At 42.7% G+C, this 19445-nt stretch overlaps 1 protein-coding gene across 5 annotated transcripts in view; it reads right to left on the bottom strand.

Annotated features, from left to right (window-relative positions):
- Nucleotides 1-19445, bottom strand: part of LOC137373462 (MAPK/MAK/MRK overlapping kinase-like) — a 208999-nt gene that overhangs the window by 172672 nt on the left and 16882 nt on the right. For 4 of the 5 annotated variants that reach the window (XM_068038287.1, XM_068038290.1, XM_068038288.1 and 1 more), the window contains one exon: nucleotides 16371-16460. In XM_068038287.1, coding sequence (XP_067894388.1) covers nucleotides 16371-16460 — 90 coding nt within the window. Of the gene's footprint in view, nucleotides 1-16370; nucleotides 16529-19445 lie in introns of all 5 variants that reach the window. The other variant, XM_068038292.1, reaches the window with a different exon arrangement.

Raw genomic sequence — 19445 nt, 5'->3', positions numbered from 1 at the left:
TCACTTTTTAAATTCTTTTATGGGATGTTGGCATCGCTAATTGCCCTTGACAACTGAGTGGCTTGCTCAGCCATTTCAGAGGGCACTTAAGAGTCAACCACATTGCTTTGGGTCTGGAGTCACGTGTTGGCCAGACGTTGGACAGCAGATTTCCTTCCCTAAAGGACAAAGAACCAGATGGATTTTTGACAATCAATGATAGTTTCACTGCCCCATTACTGAGACGAGCTTTCAATTCCAGATTTTTTAAAATTAATTAATTGAATTTAAATTGCACCAGCTGCTGTGGTGGGATTTGAACCAGTGTCCCCAGCGCATTAGTCTGGGTCTCTGGATTACTAGTCCAGTGACATTACCACTACCCCACCTTCTCCCCCTATTCCAACATTCTTCTTGGCCAACCTCCCATCTGCCACCTTCTATAAACTTGAGCTTATCCAAAACTCTACTGCCCCATCCTAAATTGCATCAAATCCCATTCATCCATCGCCCTTGTACTTGCTGACCTACTGTGGTCCCAGTTCAGCAAAGCCTCAATTTAAATTTTTTTTATTCTGGTTTTCAAATCCTTCCATGGCCTTGCCTTTCCCTCCCTCTGTCACCTCCTCCAGCCCTACAGCCATCCAAGATCTCAGCACTCCTCCAATCCTGGCCTCTCGCACATCCACTATTTTAACTGCTTCACCACAAACGGCCATGCTTTTAACTGCCTGGGCCCTAAACTCTGGAATTCCTTCCCTAAACCTTCCACCTCTCTACCTTTCTCCCCTCCTTTAAGATGATGCTTTAAACCAAACTTTTGGTCAACTGTCCCAACATCTTGTTATGTGGTTTGGTATCAAATTTTGTTTGATAACATTCCTGAGCAATGCCTTGGAAAATTTTGGACCATTACAGGTGTTATATTAAGGCAAGTTGTTGTTGAACATCCTCCCCACATTTGTATCACCAATGGTGGCCATGACTTCAGTCATCACACTTAGGACTTCCTTTTTCAAATCTCTTTGCCTCTCCACTTTGCTCTCCTCCTTTGACATACCTTAAAACCTAACTTTTTAAAAAAGTTTTTGGTCACCTCATCCTTTGGCTCAGAATTCATGTTTGTCTAAATATACCTCTATGAGGGCCTGGGAACATTTTTCTACATTAAAGGCGCTATACAAATGAAAGTTATTATTATTGTTCTCCTATGGCTATAACTTCAAAATTATACTTTAATCAATTTTAAATGTTATATAGATCACTCATTGGCTTTTCATTCTCACAGGAAAACAAAGGGAATTGCAAAAAGCAATCCCAAAACCACAGGATAGAATTTCAGAATCTCGCAACAAAAAAAAGCAATTTTATTCAGTTACTGTGTATAAGCGTCCCTGGCCATCACTGAGCAACCAAATGATGCTAATGTTAGCTTGCAACGTGGCACAAAAAATTCTTAACTCTCTGTGGAAAGTGGCAATCGATGATTTAATGTCATAGGGCTGAATGTTGTGGTGCCCAGGGGACTTCCGGTGCCAGGCCAAAAAGATGGGGGGAATCCCGCCTCAGCCATTTGGAACACCACCGGCGCAATTTTACGATGCCCAGTAGTTAGCAGGCCGGCACCAGGAACCCCATCCCTTTAAAGACTGGGTTCCCGCCTCCAAGAGCTACCAGCCAATCAAAGGGCTGGCAGCTCAGTTTGGAAGGCCCCAGCAATCGTGGGGGGTTTGGAGGGGAGGAGGAGCCTAGAGTACAGGGGGAGAGGCTACAGGGAAGTGTTTTGCTTGCTAGCAGGATCCCTCCTCCATGAGGCACAGATTGCCCATGGAGGAGAGCCTCCCCACCAAGCCCTCAGGGCGGTTGCCTCATTTTACTGGGGGACCTCCCCGCATGGTGGTGGTGTGGAGGTGGGGGGGGGGGGAAAGAGAGCAAAAGAGGCTCTTGTGGCTGATAATAGGCCTCTGTGCTGGAAGGCCATCATCAGCCTATTCCGCCCGACTAAAGTCTGGTGTGCCGGATGGGCCCTCTGCGCCTTCCCCCCCATCCCTCGCGCAATTCTATAGGACCCTCCCACCCCCGAACTCATTTCCCTATAATCCAGCCGATAGAGTCATTATGTACAAAAGGAGGCCATTCATACCTTCGAGTCCATGCCGGCTCTTAATAGAGCAATCCAATCAGTCCCATTCCCCCGTGCTATCCACGTAGCCCTACACGTTTATTTCCTTCAAATAACCATCCAATTTCCTTTTGAAATTTTAATCATCTCTGCTTCCTCTATCCTTGTAGGCAGCAAGTTCCAGGTCATTACTGTTAAACTCCAGAAAGCTTGTTATGGAAGGAAAATGCTGGAGCCTATATTTACTCAGTTTCACATTTATTGTGCAGAGTAAAAGGATTACCAACATGTAGCTCCTCACTCAAACCCTCCACCAGTCTCAGTGAGTGTCTGCTTATAAGTGCTCAACTAAGACCCCAATTAACACCCTTCACCTACATATAATCAAAGCACTGATACACAATTAACAGATTCTCTTCTTTGTTTTACAGTACAACTTGGATTAATATGCTCAACAAACATTTTGAAATATATTGTACCCAATATGGAATTTATCACATTGTGAGACACCCCTCCTCTAGCACCCCTAACAATTTCTTTGTACTAGCATTATTTTTTGTGAAACAAAATGTGAAAAACTGATTTTGTGAATCAGTAACCTGGCAGCCAAGATGGCCACGGCAATTTGCATATGAAACAGTAACAGAGAAGACTGGAGACAACATGACTGAGGCAACTTAGCCAGAAAAATGGGGTGTTCGCTGATTAAATTACCCATGATGGCTTTTTCAACACAGCCATCAACACCCATTGACTTTGAAAGAGCCAACCCCTCCAAGTGTGACTGAACAGCTTACGGTGTGGCGCCTTGAATCTCAGAGAAAATTCAAGAAGGATCTCATTAACCAAACAAAGAGGTGTTGGGAACATCATGTGACTGCTGTGCAACTTTGGAGAGGCCAAGCTTCGTCAGCCAGGAAGTAGAACAGTAACTTAAAGCCACCAAGGGAGCAGCACACTCTCTCTCTCTCTCTCTCTCTCCAGTACAGATCCAGAGAAGGCCCAGCTGCAGCTGGTAAAGCCAAGTATACAATCACCACAACCAACAACTAGGATACAAGAGTCAAAACCCCCTCTTCCGCCTTCCAGAGCCTGAGAAGCAAGCCTGAACTGTGAACGTGGCCCAGCGAGGACTATAATTTCAACTAAGGACTCTGGGACTGCTGAACTATATTTAAATTCCATTTATTTCAGACTCTACTCCAACCACCCATCTCTGTTTTCCCTCTGTAATCTATTTGTATGTCTTTCTCTCATGTGATGTGGGCGTAAATGCGTTTAGTAACTTTAACTGGTTTAGAGTGTTGAGGACAATAAACTTGCATCTTTCTTGTTTAAACCCAAGGAAACCTGTCTGATTGGTTCTTTGGCAACTATATAGAGGAACAGGAGCAAGCACTCACTGAGGAGGCAAGTTCCATCACTGTGTTTAAAAAAAGGATAAACCCTGTTGCAGTCAACCCAGAGAAGGGGCGAAAGGGGAGTCTGAGACCCCTTGCTCACCTGGTCGTAATACTTGGAAGTTCCATCGGGAAGGACTTTTTCATGACAAATCCATCTATGTGACAAAGCTGACTGTCCCCTATCTGGTACCTCAGAATAAATTTTAGATTTTTTTTTAGATTTAGAGATACAGCACTGAAACAGACCCTTCGGCCCACCGAGTCTGTGCCAACCATCAGCCACCCATTGATACTAATACTACACTAATCCCATATTCATACCACATCCTCACCTGTCCCTATATTTCCCTACCACCTACCTATACTAAGGGCAATTTATAATGGCCAATTTACCTATCAACCTGCAAGTCTTTTGGCTGTGGGAGGAAACTGGAGCACCCGGAAGAAACCCACGCAGACACAGGGAGAACTTGCAAACTCCACACAGGCAGGACCCAGAATTGAACCCGGGTCGCTGGAGCTGTGAGGCTGCGGTGCTAACCACTGCGCCACTTTGCCGCCAAACTCTTTCCAACTCTCTAATTCCTTATGTTTGCTTCTCTTATTAGTTTATCCTGAAATTTATTGGTGGCCACTAAGACTTCACGGTAATGAGGACTTCTGCCTCTAGTTCTATTCCGAGACTGCTCTCTAGCCTTCGTTTCATTGTGGAATCTGTTCCAACTACAGCCTCTATTAGCACTTTGATGTCTTTCAGGACTACTGCTAGAAGATCTCCCTCGCACATTATTGGAGGCTCTTTGTCCAGTATGTGATCATTTCCTTAAGCAATAGTCATTTCCAGACCCACTATTAGAACTTGCACTGCGTTTTCTACCCTCGACTCATTCACCCCATTCTGCCAGTCCATGGACCTTGCTTCTTGGCCATTATCTTGAACATTTAAACAATGTTTAAGCTTGCCTGTAGATTTTCCTGCATGTCTCACAATTGTTACATCATTCCATTTATTAGACCCCTCTGGAATATATGTCACCCGCGTACCTACTCGGGACAATTGGCCTTTGGATGCAATAGCTCTTTCTTTAGCATCATGATCAGTCACATTACTATCCAATTCTTGATCTGCCATATTCTGTGCATCAGGAATTTCATCACAAAATATGAGTATTTGAGGTACAAGGTGCCTCGTTTCCCTCTATCAGCTGCTCAGATTCTCAGATTTTGTAATCAATCCCTATTAATCATGATGAATGAACTTTAAATATTTGATTTCCATGCTTGATAACTACGGTCTTACCATCACGACCAATTAACTTACCAGGACCCTTCCATTCCTTATGGCCCTCTCTTTTATAATACACCAAATCTCCTGAACTAAAGTCCACCTCCGATGGCGTTATACAATGTGTCAGAGCTCTGAGAATTTTCTCAGACCTCAGCCTTGATGAAAGCCTGTCTTCCTGCATGTAAAGCACTCAAATGTATAGGAGAATAATATTTTATTTTTTATTAGAATAATATTCTATATACTGTAGTCCTAAGCAAGGAAACTAAGTGCAAGATATTCTATCCACTAATCAATGTTACGACCAAAGCGGGAGGAGTGTACTCTCTTTTCTAGTTCCACTTCTCGACAGGTCACAACATATATTTAAATGTTTACCCGGTTACCAATACGGCCAATCATCTACCCTATTTTTTATATCCCAGAATAAAATACACCAACCAGGTTTCTTTAATAAACAAAATTATCAGTTGATTAGAAAACAAGACTTAAGCAGTAACGAAGCAAAGCATTAACACACAGATTGAAATATGAAAGTTCCCTTTTTAAAAATCCCCAATTACACTCACACACTGGAAAAAAAATACAGAAGTTCTCTCTGCGGAGGTCTGTTACAAAAAAAAAGACTACTTTGGCCAAATACTTGCTAACTCTTCACAGAAAATATAGAAGATATGGAAGGAAGTCAGTTGCCCCTTTTTGGTGTGGCGTCTGGGTATAAGGATACAGGTCACTGGGATCATTTCAGAAGCAGTCCGTTCTGGAGGTGTCGAGAATTATTCTAGTAGGCTTTCCAAGAGAAATGTGGCATCAGGGTTTTCTGCCAGCACACAGTTGAATTGCAGGATTTCTTTTTCAATTTCTCAGGAGCTATGCAGCAGCAAGGATTTTAGCTCTCCCATACTGGATCTTTGCAGGATTTCTTCAAAGGATAGAAAAGGAAGTGAGCTGGGTGGTTTCTTTTTTCCTTGGCAGGAAAACACCAACTGTCTTCAAACAGTTCACACCCCAACTGCACTGAAAACTATGTCCAAACCCCAATCAGAAAATCGACCTCCTGACCTCCATAAACCTTGGCTTCTCTGTAACCATTTTTCCCCAGGTCACCAAGGATTCTCTTGTTTACTGAGCCCAAAACAAAGATTTTCAGCACAGGTGGCTTTCAAATAACATCAAGTGTCCTTTCAATGAACTTGGTAGAAAAACACATCCATGGAATTTTTTCAGTTTTAACACACGTCCTCAAAAAAAAAATATTTTTAAAAAAGGAAGCACTTTTGTAACACCTCCATCCTTGGAGGAATGAAACACCATTTTTAAACGTGTTTCATTACAAAGAGTGAAAAAAACAGAAGATGAAAAAATGTTAAAACACATTTACACACTCATTCCATTCACTCTTTACCTGTAGCTAATACAGTTTGGCTTTGATTATTGATTGATTAGAGATACAGCACTGAAACAGGCCCTTCGGCCCAACGAGTCTGTGCCGAACATCAACCACCCATTTATACTAATCCTACACTAATCCCATATTCCTACCAAACATCCCCACCTGTCCCTATATTTCCCTACCACCTACCTATACTGGTGACAATTTATAATGGCCAATTTACCTACCAACCTGCAAGTCTTTGGCATGTGGGAGGAAACCGGAGCACCCGGAGAAAACCCACGCAGACACAGGGAGAACTTGCAAACTCCACACAGGCAGTACCCGGAATCGAACCCAGGTCCCTGGAGCTGTGAGGCTGCGGTGCTAACCACTGCGCCACTGTGCCGTCTTTGCACTCATAACTCAAAGCAAAGTTAGGTTCTAGACAAAGCATCCACAATTACATTAATTTTGCCCTCAATATGGATAATCTTTAAGTAATAAGGTTGTAATAGTAAACCCCATCAGAATAGTCTGGCATTCCGGTTTTTGAATTTTTGGCAAAGTCTATTACCAAATCAACCGACTGTAATTTTCCAAACAGAGCTTCCAATTGTTCCAAGTGGTCCTTCCAAGTGTCACTGTATACCAGTAGATTGTCAAAGTAAACTACACAGTTAGGAACACTGGTTACTACTTGGTTCATTCGTCTCTGAAAAATGGCACTCGGCATTGGAAAAGACGGTCTGGTGTGACAAAGGCCGTTATTTCTTTAGCTCGGGGTGTTAAAGGAACCTGCCAGTATCCTTTTAACAAATCTATTTTTGTAAGAAACATGGCACTGCCCACTCTGTCAACAGTCTTCCAAGCGAGGAATTGGGTAGGAATCTGCCTTTGTTACTGCATTAACCTTTCAGTAGTCTATGCAGAATCTAGTTGAACCATCAGGTTTAGGCTCTAACACCACTGGGGAACTCCAGCTGCTTTGACTGGGTTCAATCAGGTGGTTTTCCAACATGTACAGGATTTTTGCTTTCAGCTGGGCCTGTTTCTCTGGACTTAAGCGATAAGGATGCTGTTTTCTAGCAAAGGATTCCCCTACATCCACATCATGTGTGGCTAAGGTTATACATCCTGGCTTGTCCCTACAGACTTCTTTAAATGCTGTGAGTAGTCTTGTTAGGTCTTCTCGTTGTTCTGCATCTAAATATGAAAGTATAGTGTCCAATCTCTCTAACAATTCAGTATTAGCTAACCGGATAGTAGGAGGTTCAATTTGAGAATTGTCTAGGTCTCCTGCTGCCTCATCCTCACTACCCCTTTCATGCTTCTCTGTCCCTACTACCTGTGCTCGCTTATCCTCCTCCCAGCAATGATACTGTTTCAACGTATTGATATGACACAGCAGATTCTTTTTCTGGCAATTCGGGGTGTCAATCAAATAATTTACTTCACCAATTCTTTTGACCACTTTATATGGACCAGTGAACCATGCTTTCAGCGGTTCACCCTGTAAGGGCAGTAATACAAACACTTCATCCCCTGGTTGAAATGTTCAGGTCTTGGTATGCTTGTCTGCCCATTTCATCATGGTTGTTTGGGAAGCTTTCCGGTGTTCCTGAACCAGTTTGCAGGCTCTCGTGAGCTGCTCCCGAAACACGGATACATAATCTAACACAAAAGATTAAATTCTCTATTCTAAAAAAGTTTCTTTAATTAGCTTCAGAGGACCTTTTATCTCATGTCCATAAACTAATTCAAAAGGAGTAAAACCGGTAGATTCATTCGGTGAATCCCGAGTGGCAAACAAAAGAAATTCTAGCCCTTCATCCTAATCATGGGATATTCATGACAGTATGCCCTGATCATCGTTTTGAGGGTCTGATGGTACCTTTCTAAAGGTCCTTGAGTCTGTGGGTGGTAGGCTGAAGACTTTAACTGTGTTATACCCAAATTATTCATAACTTCCTGGAAAATTTTGGACATAAAATTGGAACCTAGATCCAATTGAATCTCAATCAGTAATCCATATCGAGTGAAGAACTTCTCTACCACGACCTTAGCAGAAATTGTTCTCAAGGGAATGGCCTCTGGGAACCGAGTAGCCATATCCATGACAGTGAGTATATACTGGCGTCCCACTTTTATTTTCGGTAAAGGTCCTACACAGTCTACCATCACCCTACTAAATGGTTCCCCAATAACATGTATGGGAATTAGAGGTTCCAGTTTTATGGCAGGTTGCGTTTTCCCACAAAATGGCACGTTTTACAAAACTGCACCAGGTCCTTGGAAAGACCTATACATGATTGGGTCTTCTGGATCCCCAGATGTCCCACCATAGGAATTTCATGGGTTATCCTTTATATTTCCCAGCGATACTTGGGCAGTATTCCTATCTGAGGAACAACCGTCCATTCTTTATCCGCAGGTCTGTGAGGAGGTCTCCAATTCCTTATCAGAATCCCATTTTCAATGGGAATGCCCTTTGTTTCAGCTTCTGTTAGAGCTGATTGTGCCACTTTACTTAACTCTGGATCGGCTTGCTGAGCCTTGATCAGAGAAGATTCACTGAACATTTCCTTCAGATTATCCAAATCCCCAAAGAAAGTTTCAGATATTCGGCTATCTGTTTGTGCTGCCAATTTTACCTCTGACAATGGAACTTTTTTTTAAGCCATTGCTCGGGTTACTACACATGAAGGAAAAATTCCTGGAACCTTTTCCTGTAACTGCTCTGTCTCTTTAACTTCACTTTGTTTTTCTGTGACGACTGGAGAAGCTACTCATAATGTCATAAGAACTAGGAGCAGGAGTAGGCAATTCAGCCCCTCGAGCCTGCTCCACCATTCAATACGATCATGGCTGATCTCATCTCGGCCTCAACTGCACTTTCCTGCCCGTTCTCCATAACCCTTCAACCCTTTACTAATTAAAAATCAGTCTATCTCCTCCTTAAATTTACTCAATGTCCCGGCATCCACCGCACTCCGGGGCAGTGAATTCCACAGACTCACGACCCTTTGAGAGAAGTAATTTTTCCTCATCTCTGGTTTAAATCTGCTACCCCTTATCTTAAAACTATGACCTCTCATTCTAGATTGCCCCACCAGAGGAAACATCCTCTCTACGTCTACTTTGTCAATCCCCTTAATCATCTTGTATACCTCATTTAGATCTCCTCTCATTCTTCTAAACTCTAGCGAGTAAAGGCCTAAACAGCTCAATCTCTCTTCATAAGACAAACCCCTCATCCCTGGAATCAATCTCGTGAACCTCCTCTGAACTGCCTCCAATGCAACTACATCCCTCCTCAAGTAAGGGGACCAAAACTGTCCGCAATACTCCAGGTGCGGTCTCACTAATGCTTTGTACAGTTGCAGCAACACTTCCCGACTACTTCACTCCGGCCAAATCATTCCCCAGGAGTAGCTCAACTTTGTCTACAGGCAAAATATGGACAACTCCTACAGTTACTGTTCCAGACATTAGCTCACACTCCAGGCGCACCCAATACAAAGGTACGGGTATATACTCCCTGTCAATACCACTTACTAAAACCTTGGCATCCAATGTGCTCTCTGGTGGAAAAGTTATGCCTTTCCCCAGCAAAAGAGTTAGGATGGCTCCTGTATCCCTAAGTATAACTTTTACCTGCCTCACTTGAAGGATAAGGAGTTACTTTTCCTTTTGACAAGAATTCCCTATAACTCTCAGGTATCTTGTTCACGCCCCCCACACTTACAGCGGTTTTTGTACTTGGCCTCACAGCTGCAGTCAGAACTACAGCCTGATCTGTTGTACTCCCGTTAGGGCCCTTTTCTCTGAATTGGCCTTGTGCACCCCAATAAGTCCCACGGGTTTATCCTGCAACTTCCAGCATTCTGCACGAAGGTGTCCCACCTTGTGACAATGGTAACACATGGGCTTGCAGACCTCACTTCCCCCATCAGCACCTTCCTTTCTGGCCTGAGGAGGAGATCCCGGGGCATTCCCAGCTGTCCTTTCCTGTCCCCGGCTACCTGCCTTCCTTTCACCCTCCCACCTTCTATCCTTCTCGGGTTTGTGGGAGCGACAGACAAAGGGTTTGGGCTTGTCGACAAGCTCATAATTACCAGCAATCTCAGATGCCTGTCTGGCTGTTAAAACCTTCCGGTTCTCTACATGGGTTCTTACTAACGGAGGGAGTGAATTTTTAAATTCTTCCAGGAGAATTAGTTCCCTGAGGTCCTCATACGTGGCCTCTACTTTTAGTGCCCGTATCAAACAATCAAAACTAATTTGCTCAAATTCTACATAAGTCTGCCCAGGCTGTTTCCTGAGGTCCTGAAATCTCTGCTTGTATGCTTCAGGGACCAACTCATATGCAGCAATAGCCTTTTTTGCCATCTCGACAGGTCATAACATATATTTAAATGTTTACCGATACAGCCATACAACCATACAAATTAGGAGAAGTAGGCCATTCAGCCTGTCGAGCCTGCTCCGCCATTTAATATCATGGCTGATCTGCTTCTGTCTCGAATTCCACGCTCCCATCTACCCCCGATAATCTTTGATTCCCTTGCCTAAAAAGAATCTATCTACCTCCGCCTTAAAAATATTCAATGACCCTGCCTCCACTGCCTTCTGAGGCAGAGAATTCCAAAGTCGCACATCCCTCAGAGAAAAAATTTCTCATCTCTGTCCTAAAAGGGCAACACCTAATTTTAATACAGTGCCCCCTAGTTCTGGACTCACCCACAAGAGGAAACATCCCCTCCACATTCACCCTGTCAAGACTGCTCAGGATCTTATATACTTCAATCAAATCTCCCCTCATTCTTCAAAACTCCAGTGAAAACAAGCCCAGTCTGTCCAACCTTTCATCATAAGACAACCCGCTCATTCCAGATATCAATCTAGTAAACCTCCTCTGAACCGCCTCCAACATATTCACATCCTTCCTTAAATAAGGAGACCAAAACTGCACACAGTATTCGAGATGTGGTCTCACCAATGCCCTGTATAACTGAAGCATAACATCCTTACTTTTATTTTCAATTCCTCTCGTAATAAAGGACAGCATTCCATTAGCCTTCTTTATTACTTGCTGCACCTGCATACTAACCTTTTGTGACTCATGTGCTAGACTACCTAAATCCCTCTGCACCACGGAATTCTGCAGTCGTTCTCCATTTAAGAAATACTCTTTTTATTCTTCCTGCCAAAGTGAACAACTTCGCATTTTCCCACATCATACTCCATCTGCCAGATTTTTGCCCACTCACTGAACAATCTATACCACTCACTGAACAATCTCGGTCTGCAAGCTCCTTATGTCCTCTTCAGAACATACTTTCCTCCCTATCTTTGTGTCATCTGCAAATTTAACTACCATGCCATCGCTCCCCTAATCCAAGTCATTGATATAAATTGTAAAAAGTTGAGGCCCCAGCACAGACCCCTGCGGGACTCCACTCGTCACATCCTGCCAATCAGAAAAGGACCCATTTTTGCATACTCTGTTTTCTGCCAGCCAGCCAATCTTCTATCCATGCCAATATGTTACCTACACCATGAGCTCCTACTTTGCGCTCTAACCTTTTATGTGGCACCTTGTCAAATGCCTTCTGGAGATCCAAGTACAGTACATCAACGGGCTCCCCTTTATCCAGAGCGCATTTTAATCCTTCAAAGAACTCCAATAAATTGGTTAAACATGATTTCCCTTTCACAAAACCATGCTGACTATTCCTGATTACCTTGAGTTTTTCTAAGTGCCCAGCTATAGCCTTTTTAATGATCGATTCTAACACCTTCCCCACGACAGACGTCAAGTTAACTGGCCTATAGTTACCTATTTTCTGCCTCCCCGCACCTTCCTGAATAGAGGGGTTATATTTGCTACTTTCCAGTCTGATGGAACCTTTCCAGAATCTAGCAAATTTTGAAAAATTAACACCAACGCATCTACAACCTCATTAGCCACCTCTTTTAAGACTCTAGGATGAAGTCCATCAGGGCCTGGGGACTTGCCAGCCTACAGCTCCATTAGTTTGGTCAGTACCGCTTCCCTGGTGATTGTAATTTCACCAAGTTCCTCTCTTCCTTCCACCTCCTGATTTAGAGCTATTACTGGAATGTTTGTTGTATCCTCTATAGTGAAGAAAGAAGCAAAATATTTGTTCATTTCATCTGCCACTTCCTTATTATCTACTATTAACTTACCATTCTCACGCTCTAGAGGCCTTACACTCACTTTACTTACTCTTTTCCTTTTTAAATACCTGTGGAAACTCTTGCTATCCGTTTTTACATTTCTAGCTAGCTTCCTCTCATACTCCAATTTCTTTCTCCTGATTAACCTTTTAGTCATTCTCTGCCGTTCTTGATATTCTGATCAATCATCTGACCTGCCACTCATCTTTGCACAATTATACGCTTTTTCCTTAAGTTTGATACTTTCCTTAACTTTAGTTAACCACAGATGGTGAGTCCTCCCCTTAGAATTTTTCTTTATAGTAGGAATATACTTATTCTGAGTATTCTGAAATAGCCCCTTAAATGTCTGCCACTGCTTCTCTATTCATCTATCTCCTAACCTAGTAACCCAGATCACTTCAGCTAGCTCAGCCTTCATGCCCACATAGTTGCCCTTATTTAAGGTTAAAATACTAATCTTAGATCCACTCCTCTCTCTTTCAAACTGGATGTAAAATTCAAATCATATTCTGATCACTGCTACCTAGAGGTGCTTTTACTTGGAGGTCATTAATTAATCCTGTCACATCACACAATACCAAGTCTAATATAACCTGCTCTCTGGTTGGTTCCAGAACGTGCTGCTCTAAGAAATTATCACGAAAGCATTCTATGAACTCCTCATCCAGGCTACTATTGCCAATCTGATTTTTCCAGTTTATATGTAGATTAAAATCACCCATGATTATTGCCGTTCTGTTATCACAAGCACCCAATATTTGGGCGGCACAGTGGCTGCTCACAGCTCCAGCGACCCGGGTTCGATTCTGCGTACTGCCTGTGTGGAGTTTGCAAGTTCTCCCTGTGACCGCGTGGGTTTTTGCCGGGTGCTCCGGTTTCCTCCCACAGCAAAAGACTTGCAGGTTGATAGGTAAATTGGCCATTGTAAATTGCCCCTAGTGTAGATAGGTGGTAGGAGAATTGTGGGGATGTGGTAGGGAATATGGAATTAATGTAGGATTAGTATAAAATGGGTGTTTGATGGTCGGCACAGACTCGGTGGGCCGAAGGGCCTGTTTCAGTGCTGTATCTCTAAATAAATAAATTAAATTAAAAAAAATATTTCTTCTTGTATACTTTGTCCTACATTATGGTTACCGTTAGGGGGCCTGCAGACCACTCCCACTAGTGACTTCTTTCCCCTACTATTCCTCATCTCTATCCAAATCGATTCTACATCCTGATCTCCTGAACCAAGGTCATCTCTAACTATTGCACCAATGCCATCCTTGATTAACAGTGCTACCCCTCCACCTTTACCTAGCTTCCTATTCTTCTTGAATGTTATATACCTCTCAATACTGAGGACTCAATCCTTGTCATCCTGAAGCCATGTCTCCGTAATGGCTATCAGATCATATTTATTTACTTCAATGTGTGCTATCAGTTCATCTACTTCCTTATGAATGCTATGTGCATGCAGATACAGAGCCTTTAGTTTTGTCTTTTTGCTATCTTTGTAACACCTGGTCTTGACTGTTGGTGTGTTCTTAGGTTTTTTCTTTCTGACCCTTCCTGCCATTCTCTGACCTTCATTTCCCATATTACTATTGTGCTCGCCTGCCTTCACTCTACCCCTTGATTTGCTACATCTACCCAAGCTTGATCCCTCTCCCCGCTTTTTTAGTTTAAAGTCCTCTTGACATCCCTAGTTATATGATTTGCTAAAAGATTGGTCCCAGCACGGTTCAGGTGCAGACCATCCCAACAGTACAGCCACCACTTTCCCCAGTACTGATGCCAGTGCCCCACGAACCGAAACTCACTTCTCCCACAACAGTCTTTGAGCCACATATTCATTTCACTAATCTTATGTTCCTCTGCCAATTGGCACGTGGCTCAGGTGAGGTTCTGCTCTTCAATTTGTTGCCTAACTCCTCATACTGTCTAAGCAGAACCTCTTTCCTAGTCCTACCTATGTCGTTGGTACCTATATGGACCACGACAACTGGATCCTCCCCCTCCCACTCCAAGGTCATGTCCAGCCCTGAGCAGATGTCTCGAACCCTGGCACTGGGCAAGCAACACAGCCTTCTGGACTCACGGTCTCGGCTGCAAAGAAGTGTCAATCCCCCTCATTATACTATCCCCTACTACCACTACATTCCTTTTTGCTCCCCCCACTTGAATGGCTTCCTGTACCACAGTACTACGGCCAGCCAGCTCAACCACCTTGCAGACCTCGCTTTCACCCACACAGGTTGCGAGCACCTCAAACCTGTTTGACAATTGTAAAGTCTGAGACTCCTCCACTACTGTCTGCTCGGTCCCTTTACCTGCCTCACTCCTCCCGTCTCACACTGCAGACCAAAATAGATGACCCTGTTCCAAGAGGTGTGACCGTCCTGCAGAACCAAGTGTCCAGGTATTTCTCTCCCTCCCTTATGTTGCGCAGCGTTTGCAGTTCGGCATCCAGATCAATAATTCTGATCCGGAATTCCTCTCGCTGCTTACACTTTCTGCAGATGTGTTTGTCCTGGATCGCCAAATACCTTATTTTTTTTATATCCCAAAATAAAATACACCAACCACATTTCTTTAATAAACAACAAAATTATCAGTCTATTATAAAACAAGACTTAACCAGTAACGAAGCAAAGCATTAACACACAGATTGAAATATGAAATTTCCCTTTTTAAAGTTCCCCAATTACACTCACACACTAGAAATAAAACAGACGTTCTCTCGGCAGAGGTCTGTTACAAAAAAAAGACAAAAAAAGACTACTTTGGTCAAATACTTGCTAATTCTTGACAGAGAAAAAGATATGGAAGGAAGTCTGTTGTCCCTTTATGATATGGCGTCTGGGTATACGGAGCCGGGTCACTGGGATCGTTTCAGAAGCAATCCGTTCTGGAGATGTCGAGAATTATTCTGGTAGGCTTTCCAGGAGAAATGTGGCATCAGGGTTTTCTGCCAGCACACAGTTGAATCGCAGGTTTTTTTTCAGCTTCTCAGGAGCTATGCAGCACCAGGAATTTTAGCTCTGCCATACTAGATCTTTGCAGGATTTCTTCAAAGAGGTAGAGAAGGAGGTAAGTTGGGTGGTTTCTTTTTTTTTCTTGGCAGGAAAACACCAACTGTCTTTAAACAGTTCAAACCCCAACTGCACTGAAAACAATATCCAAACCGCAAACAGAGAATTGACCTCCTGACCTCCATAAACCTTGACAAGTGGCTTCTCTGTAACCATTTCCCCCACGTCACCAAGGGTTCTCTTGTTTACTGAGCCCAAAGCAAATGATTTCCAGCACAGATGGCTTTCAAACAACATCTCGAACGTCCTTTCGGTGAACTTGGTAGAAAAACACATCCATGGAATTTTTTCAGTTTTAACACATGGCCTCAAAAAAATAAAATATTAAAAAAAGAAGCACTTTCGTAACACCAGAAAGTCAGAAAATCTGCATGCATAGCTGACAGTAAACAATACAACATAAAGATAAATATTCAAAAGATTTTACAGCATTAAACAGAGACTCTTTCTTTTCTTTCTTCTTTCTTCTTTTGGGCCTCCTTATCTCGAGAGACAATGGATACGCGCCTGGAGGTGGTCAGTGGTGTGTGAAGCAGCGCCTGGAGTGGCTATAAAGGCCAATTCTGGAGTGACAGGCTCTTCCACAGGTGCTGCAGAGAAATTTGTTTGTTGGGGCTGTTGCACAGTTGGCTCTCCCCTTGCGCCTCTGTCTTTTTTCCTGCCAACTACTAAGTCTCTTCGACTCGCCACAATTTAGCCCTGTCTTTATGGCTGCCCGCCATAAAACAGAGACTATTTTTACATTATTGGTAAGTATTGGTGCCGCACTTCATGAAAATGCAAAACATTTCTCAGATTCAGACATTTTGCTTAGCAGGCAAAATTCAAACCTACTGAAGGTATAAAACAGTCAGATCTATAAATGGTATGTTGTTTTATAAAGATAGTTAATTATAATATGTCTTAATGAAACAATACTTACTAGGCCACTTCATGTAATTGAAGAATATTAGGATGTAAACTCAGTCTGCGCATGGCTTGAATTTCACGTAGATTGTTCACTTGCTCCATGCTAATTACAAAATTGAATAGAGAACAATCGTTATCCGCGAGCTTGTTATGCGGCTGATAGATTTATATCTGAAACAAAGAGCATGAAACTACAGTTTATATCAACTGAACCTCAAAAATTCTATTACTTTGTGCAACTCATTTTATGTCTCTTTAACCAGTATAAATGGCTTAATTTGTCTGTAGATATTTACTGCATTTTAAACTGTTTGCACTGGTTACATTTGACAGCACACATTAAGTGCCTGATGTGCAATGTCACCCAGTGATGTGCCAATTTTAGAAGTGGTTGTACTGCACGTCATAGATGAAAAATTATTTTGTGAGGTGTTGGGTTTTGGTGCAGTTACCCCAGAAAAGATTGATTCTTGATATTTTGTTTGGTTCATTCCTTCTCAATTATTTTATCTGGTTAGTAACTGAGCTTTACAGATCAAGAAGACGAGATAAATCCACCAGCCCAAAGTCAGCCAAGGGTGTCAAAAGATTGGTGGGAGCTTGTGGGGGGAGTGGGGGGGTCAAAATCCAGATTTGGTCAACTCAGCACAGCACAGCCACAACAATGTCCTCCATTCACTTCACAATCAAAACCGCAAGTGATTGGGAGTGAGGTAAATGAGTAAATTGTTTGGAATCAGTTTTGGCCAAGTCCTGACATACAAAATTAGCCAATCTAAAAGTAATGAGGCAGCGGAAAGGGATGTGTCATGACTCAGCATTGACTCTGCCATTGTAAGGGAGTCAAGAGGGAAAGGCTGCAAACTGAAGGCTAGGAGGAAGAGATTGGGACCCTGACCTCTGGAAGAAATTAAAAAACAGAATGCAAAACAGTTAGCTGCTGAAAATCATAACTGCATACTGTGGCTGCAGAAAACAACCTGCTGTATCAATGGACCATCATAGAATAGACAATGCAGAGATGCACATCAGTCGTCGGGAAAATGTTAAAATCTATTATTAAGGAAGTCTTAATGCAGTTGGAAAATCATAAAATGATCAGAAAGTCAACGTGGTTTTATGAAAGGGAAATAATGTTTGACAGAGTTTTTTGAGGAAGTAACTAGTAGGGTAGGTAGGGGGGAAACCAGTAGATATTGTACACTTGGATTTCCAAAATGCATTCGATAAGGTGCCTGTTACGACCAGGTGAGCAATGTCTAGGGGACTTTTGCTATCTTTACCTGGTCTTATTGTAACAGGGTTTTTTTTTTAAATGTACTGTGTTTTGAGCTCCCCTTTGTGTGAATCCTTGTTCACGGTTTCCAATTATAAAGCAAAGAACTGAGCACAAACAGGCTTTCTTTGGTTTAAAGCAGGAAGATGAAATTTATTAACTCTTAAACTTAACTCGAATACAGTTCAAACATACGGATAAACGACGCGCTCACGCTAGCATGCACAAGCGATATAAATATGCAAACTAGGGACAGAAAAGAGAAGAAAAGTTAAGTAGAACAGTTTGAGGCAATATCTTGTTACTGGTATCTCGAGCTCGGTGTAGTCCTTAATTGAAGGTATGGTTTTGCGTTGCGTTGGGGCCCAGTATTAGTCTTAAACCTTGTTCATGTAGGAAATCTTTTTCTCTTTTAGTTTCATGTGTTTTCACAAGATTCAGTTCCGCGGGAAGAGATGAAGGCAGACAGAAGAGACTGTAATTCTTGTTTCATTGTTTCAACATTGTCTGTTTCATGGAAATGTCTTTTGGGTCAGGGCTTGCAATTTTATGTTTTAATGTTCATGTGGCGAAATAATGTGCGCCTTAGTCTTGGCAGGTGGGGTTTGCCTGACAGTGCCACACAAAAGGCTAATATGCAGGATAAGGGCACATGGAACTGGGGGGAATATATCAGCAATGGCTAAAGGATTGGTTAACGTAAAGGAAGCAGAGAGTCGGGATAAACAGGGCATTTTCAGATTGGCAGGCTGTAACTAGTGGAGGGCCGCAAAGATCGGTGCTGGGGCCTCAGCTATTTAAGATCTATACTAATGACCGAGACAATAGACCAGGAGTATTGTATCTAAGTTTGCTGGCAATACAAAGCTAGGTGGGAATGTAAGCTGTGAGGAGGACACAAAGAGGCTGAAAATAGATAGACAGGTTGAATGAATGGGAAACAAGGGGGCAGTTAGAGTATAATGTAGGGAAGTGTCAGATAGTCTTTGGTAGTAAGAACAGAAAAGCAGAATATTTTTAAAAGGTGTGAAACTTCTAAATGTTGATTTTCAGAGAGACTTGGCTGTACTCGTACAAGGAACACAGTAAGTTAGCATACATGTACAGCAAGCAATTAGGAAGGCAATGGCATGTTGGCCTTTATTGCAGGGGACTGGAGTACAAGAATAAGGAAGACTGCTACAATTGGTCAGAGCTTTGGTGAGACCATGCCTGGAGTACCACAGTTTTGGTCTCCATACAGCAAATGTTCACTGATTGGTTCCTGAAATGAGAGGCTGAGTAAATTGGCCCTATATCTCTGAGTTTAGAAGACTGAGAGGTGATCTTATTGAAACATACAGGATTCTGAAGGGGCTTAAAAGGGTAGACACCGTGTGGTCGTTTCCCCTGACTGGGGAATCTAGTACACAGGGGCAGTCTCAGGATAAGGAGTCGATCATTTAGGACTGAGATGAGGAGAAACTTCTTCACTTAAAGGGTTGTGAATCTTTGCAATTCTCTACCCCAGGGGATGCTCCATTGTTGAGTAAGGCTGAGACAGACATATTTTTGGTCTCTCAGGGAACTATAGGATATGGGGAGCAGACAGTAAAGTGGAGTTGAGACAGAAGATCAGCCATGATGGTACTGAATGGCAGAGCAGGCTCAAAGGGCCATATAGTCTAATCCTGCTCCTATTTCTTATGTTCTTATGATGCACTATTAGGTGTATGTAGCAAATGTAGTCAGAAGATAGCTGCTCAAAACAAGGCTGCAAACACTAGGATAGTAGTGGATGTTGTCTGCATGGATTTTAGTAAGGCATTTAGG

This window comes from Heterodontus francisci, chromosome 9 (assembly GCF_036365525.1).
Source record: "Heterodontus francisci isolate sHetFra1 chromosome 9, sHetFra1.hap1, whole genome shotgun sequence".
Classification (NCBI taxonomy): Eukaryota; Metazoa; Chordata; class Chondrichthyes; order Heterodontiformes; family Heterodontidae; genus Heterodontus; species Heterodontus francisci.
This window is presented reverse-complemented; position numbering and strand designations above follow the sequence as displayed.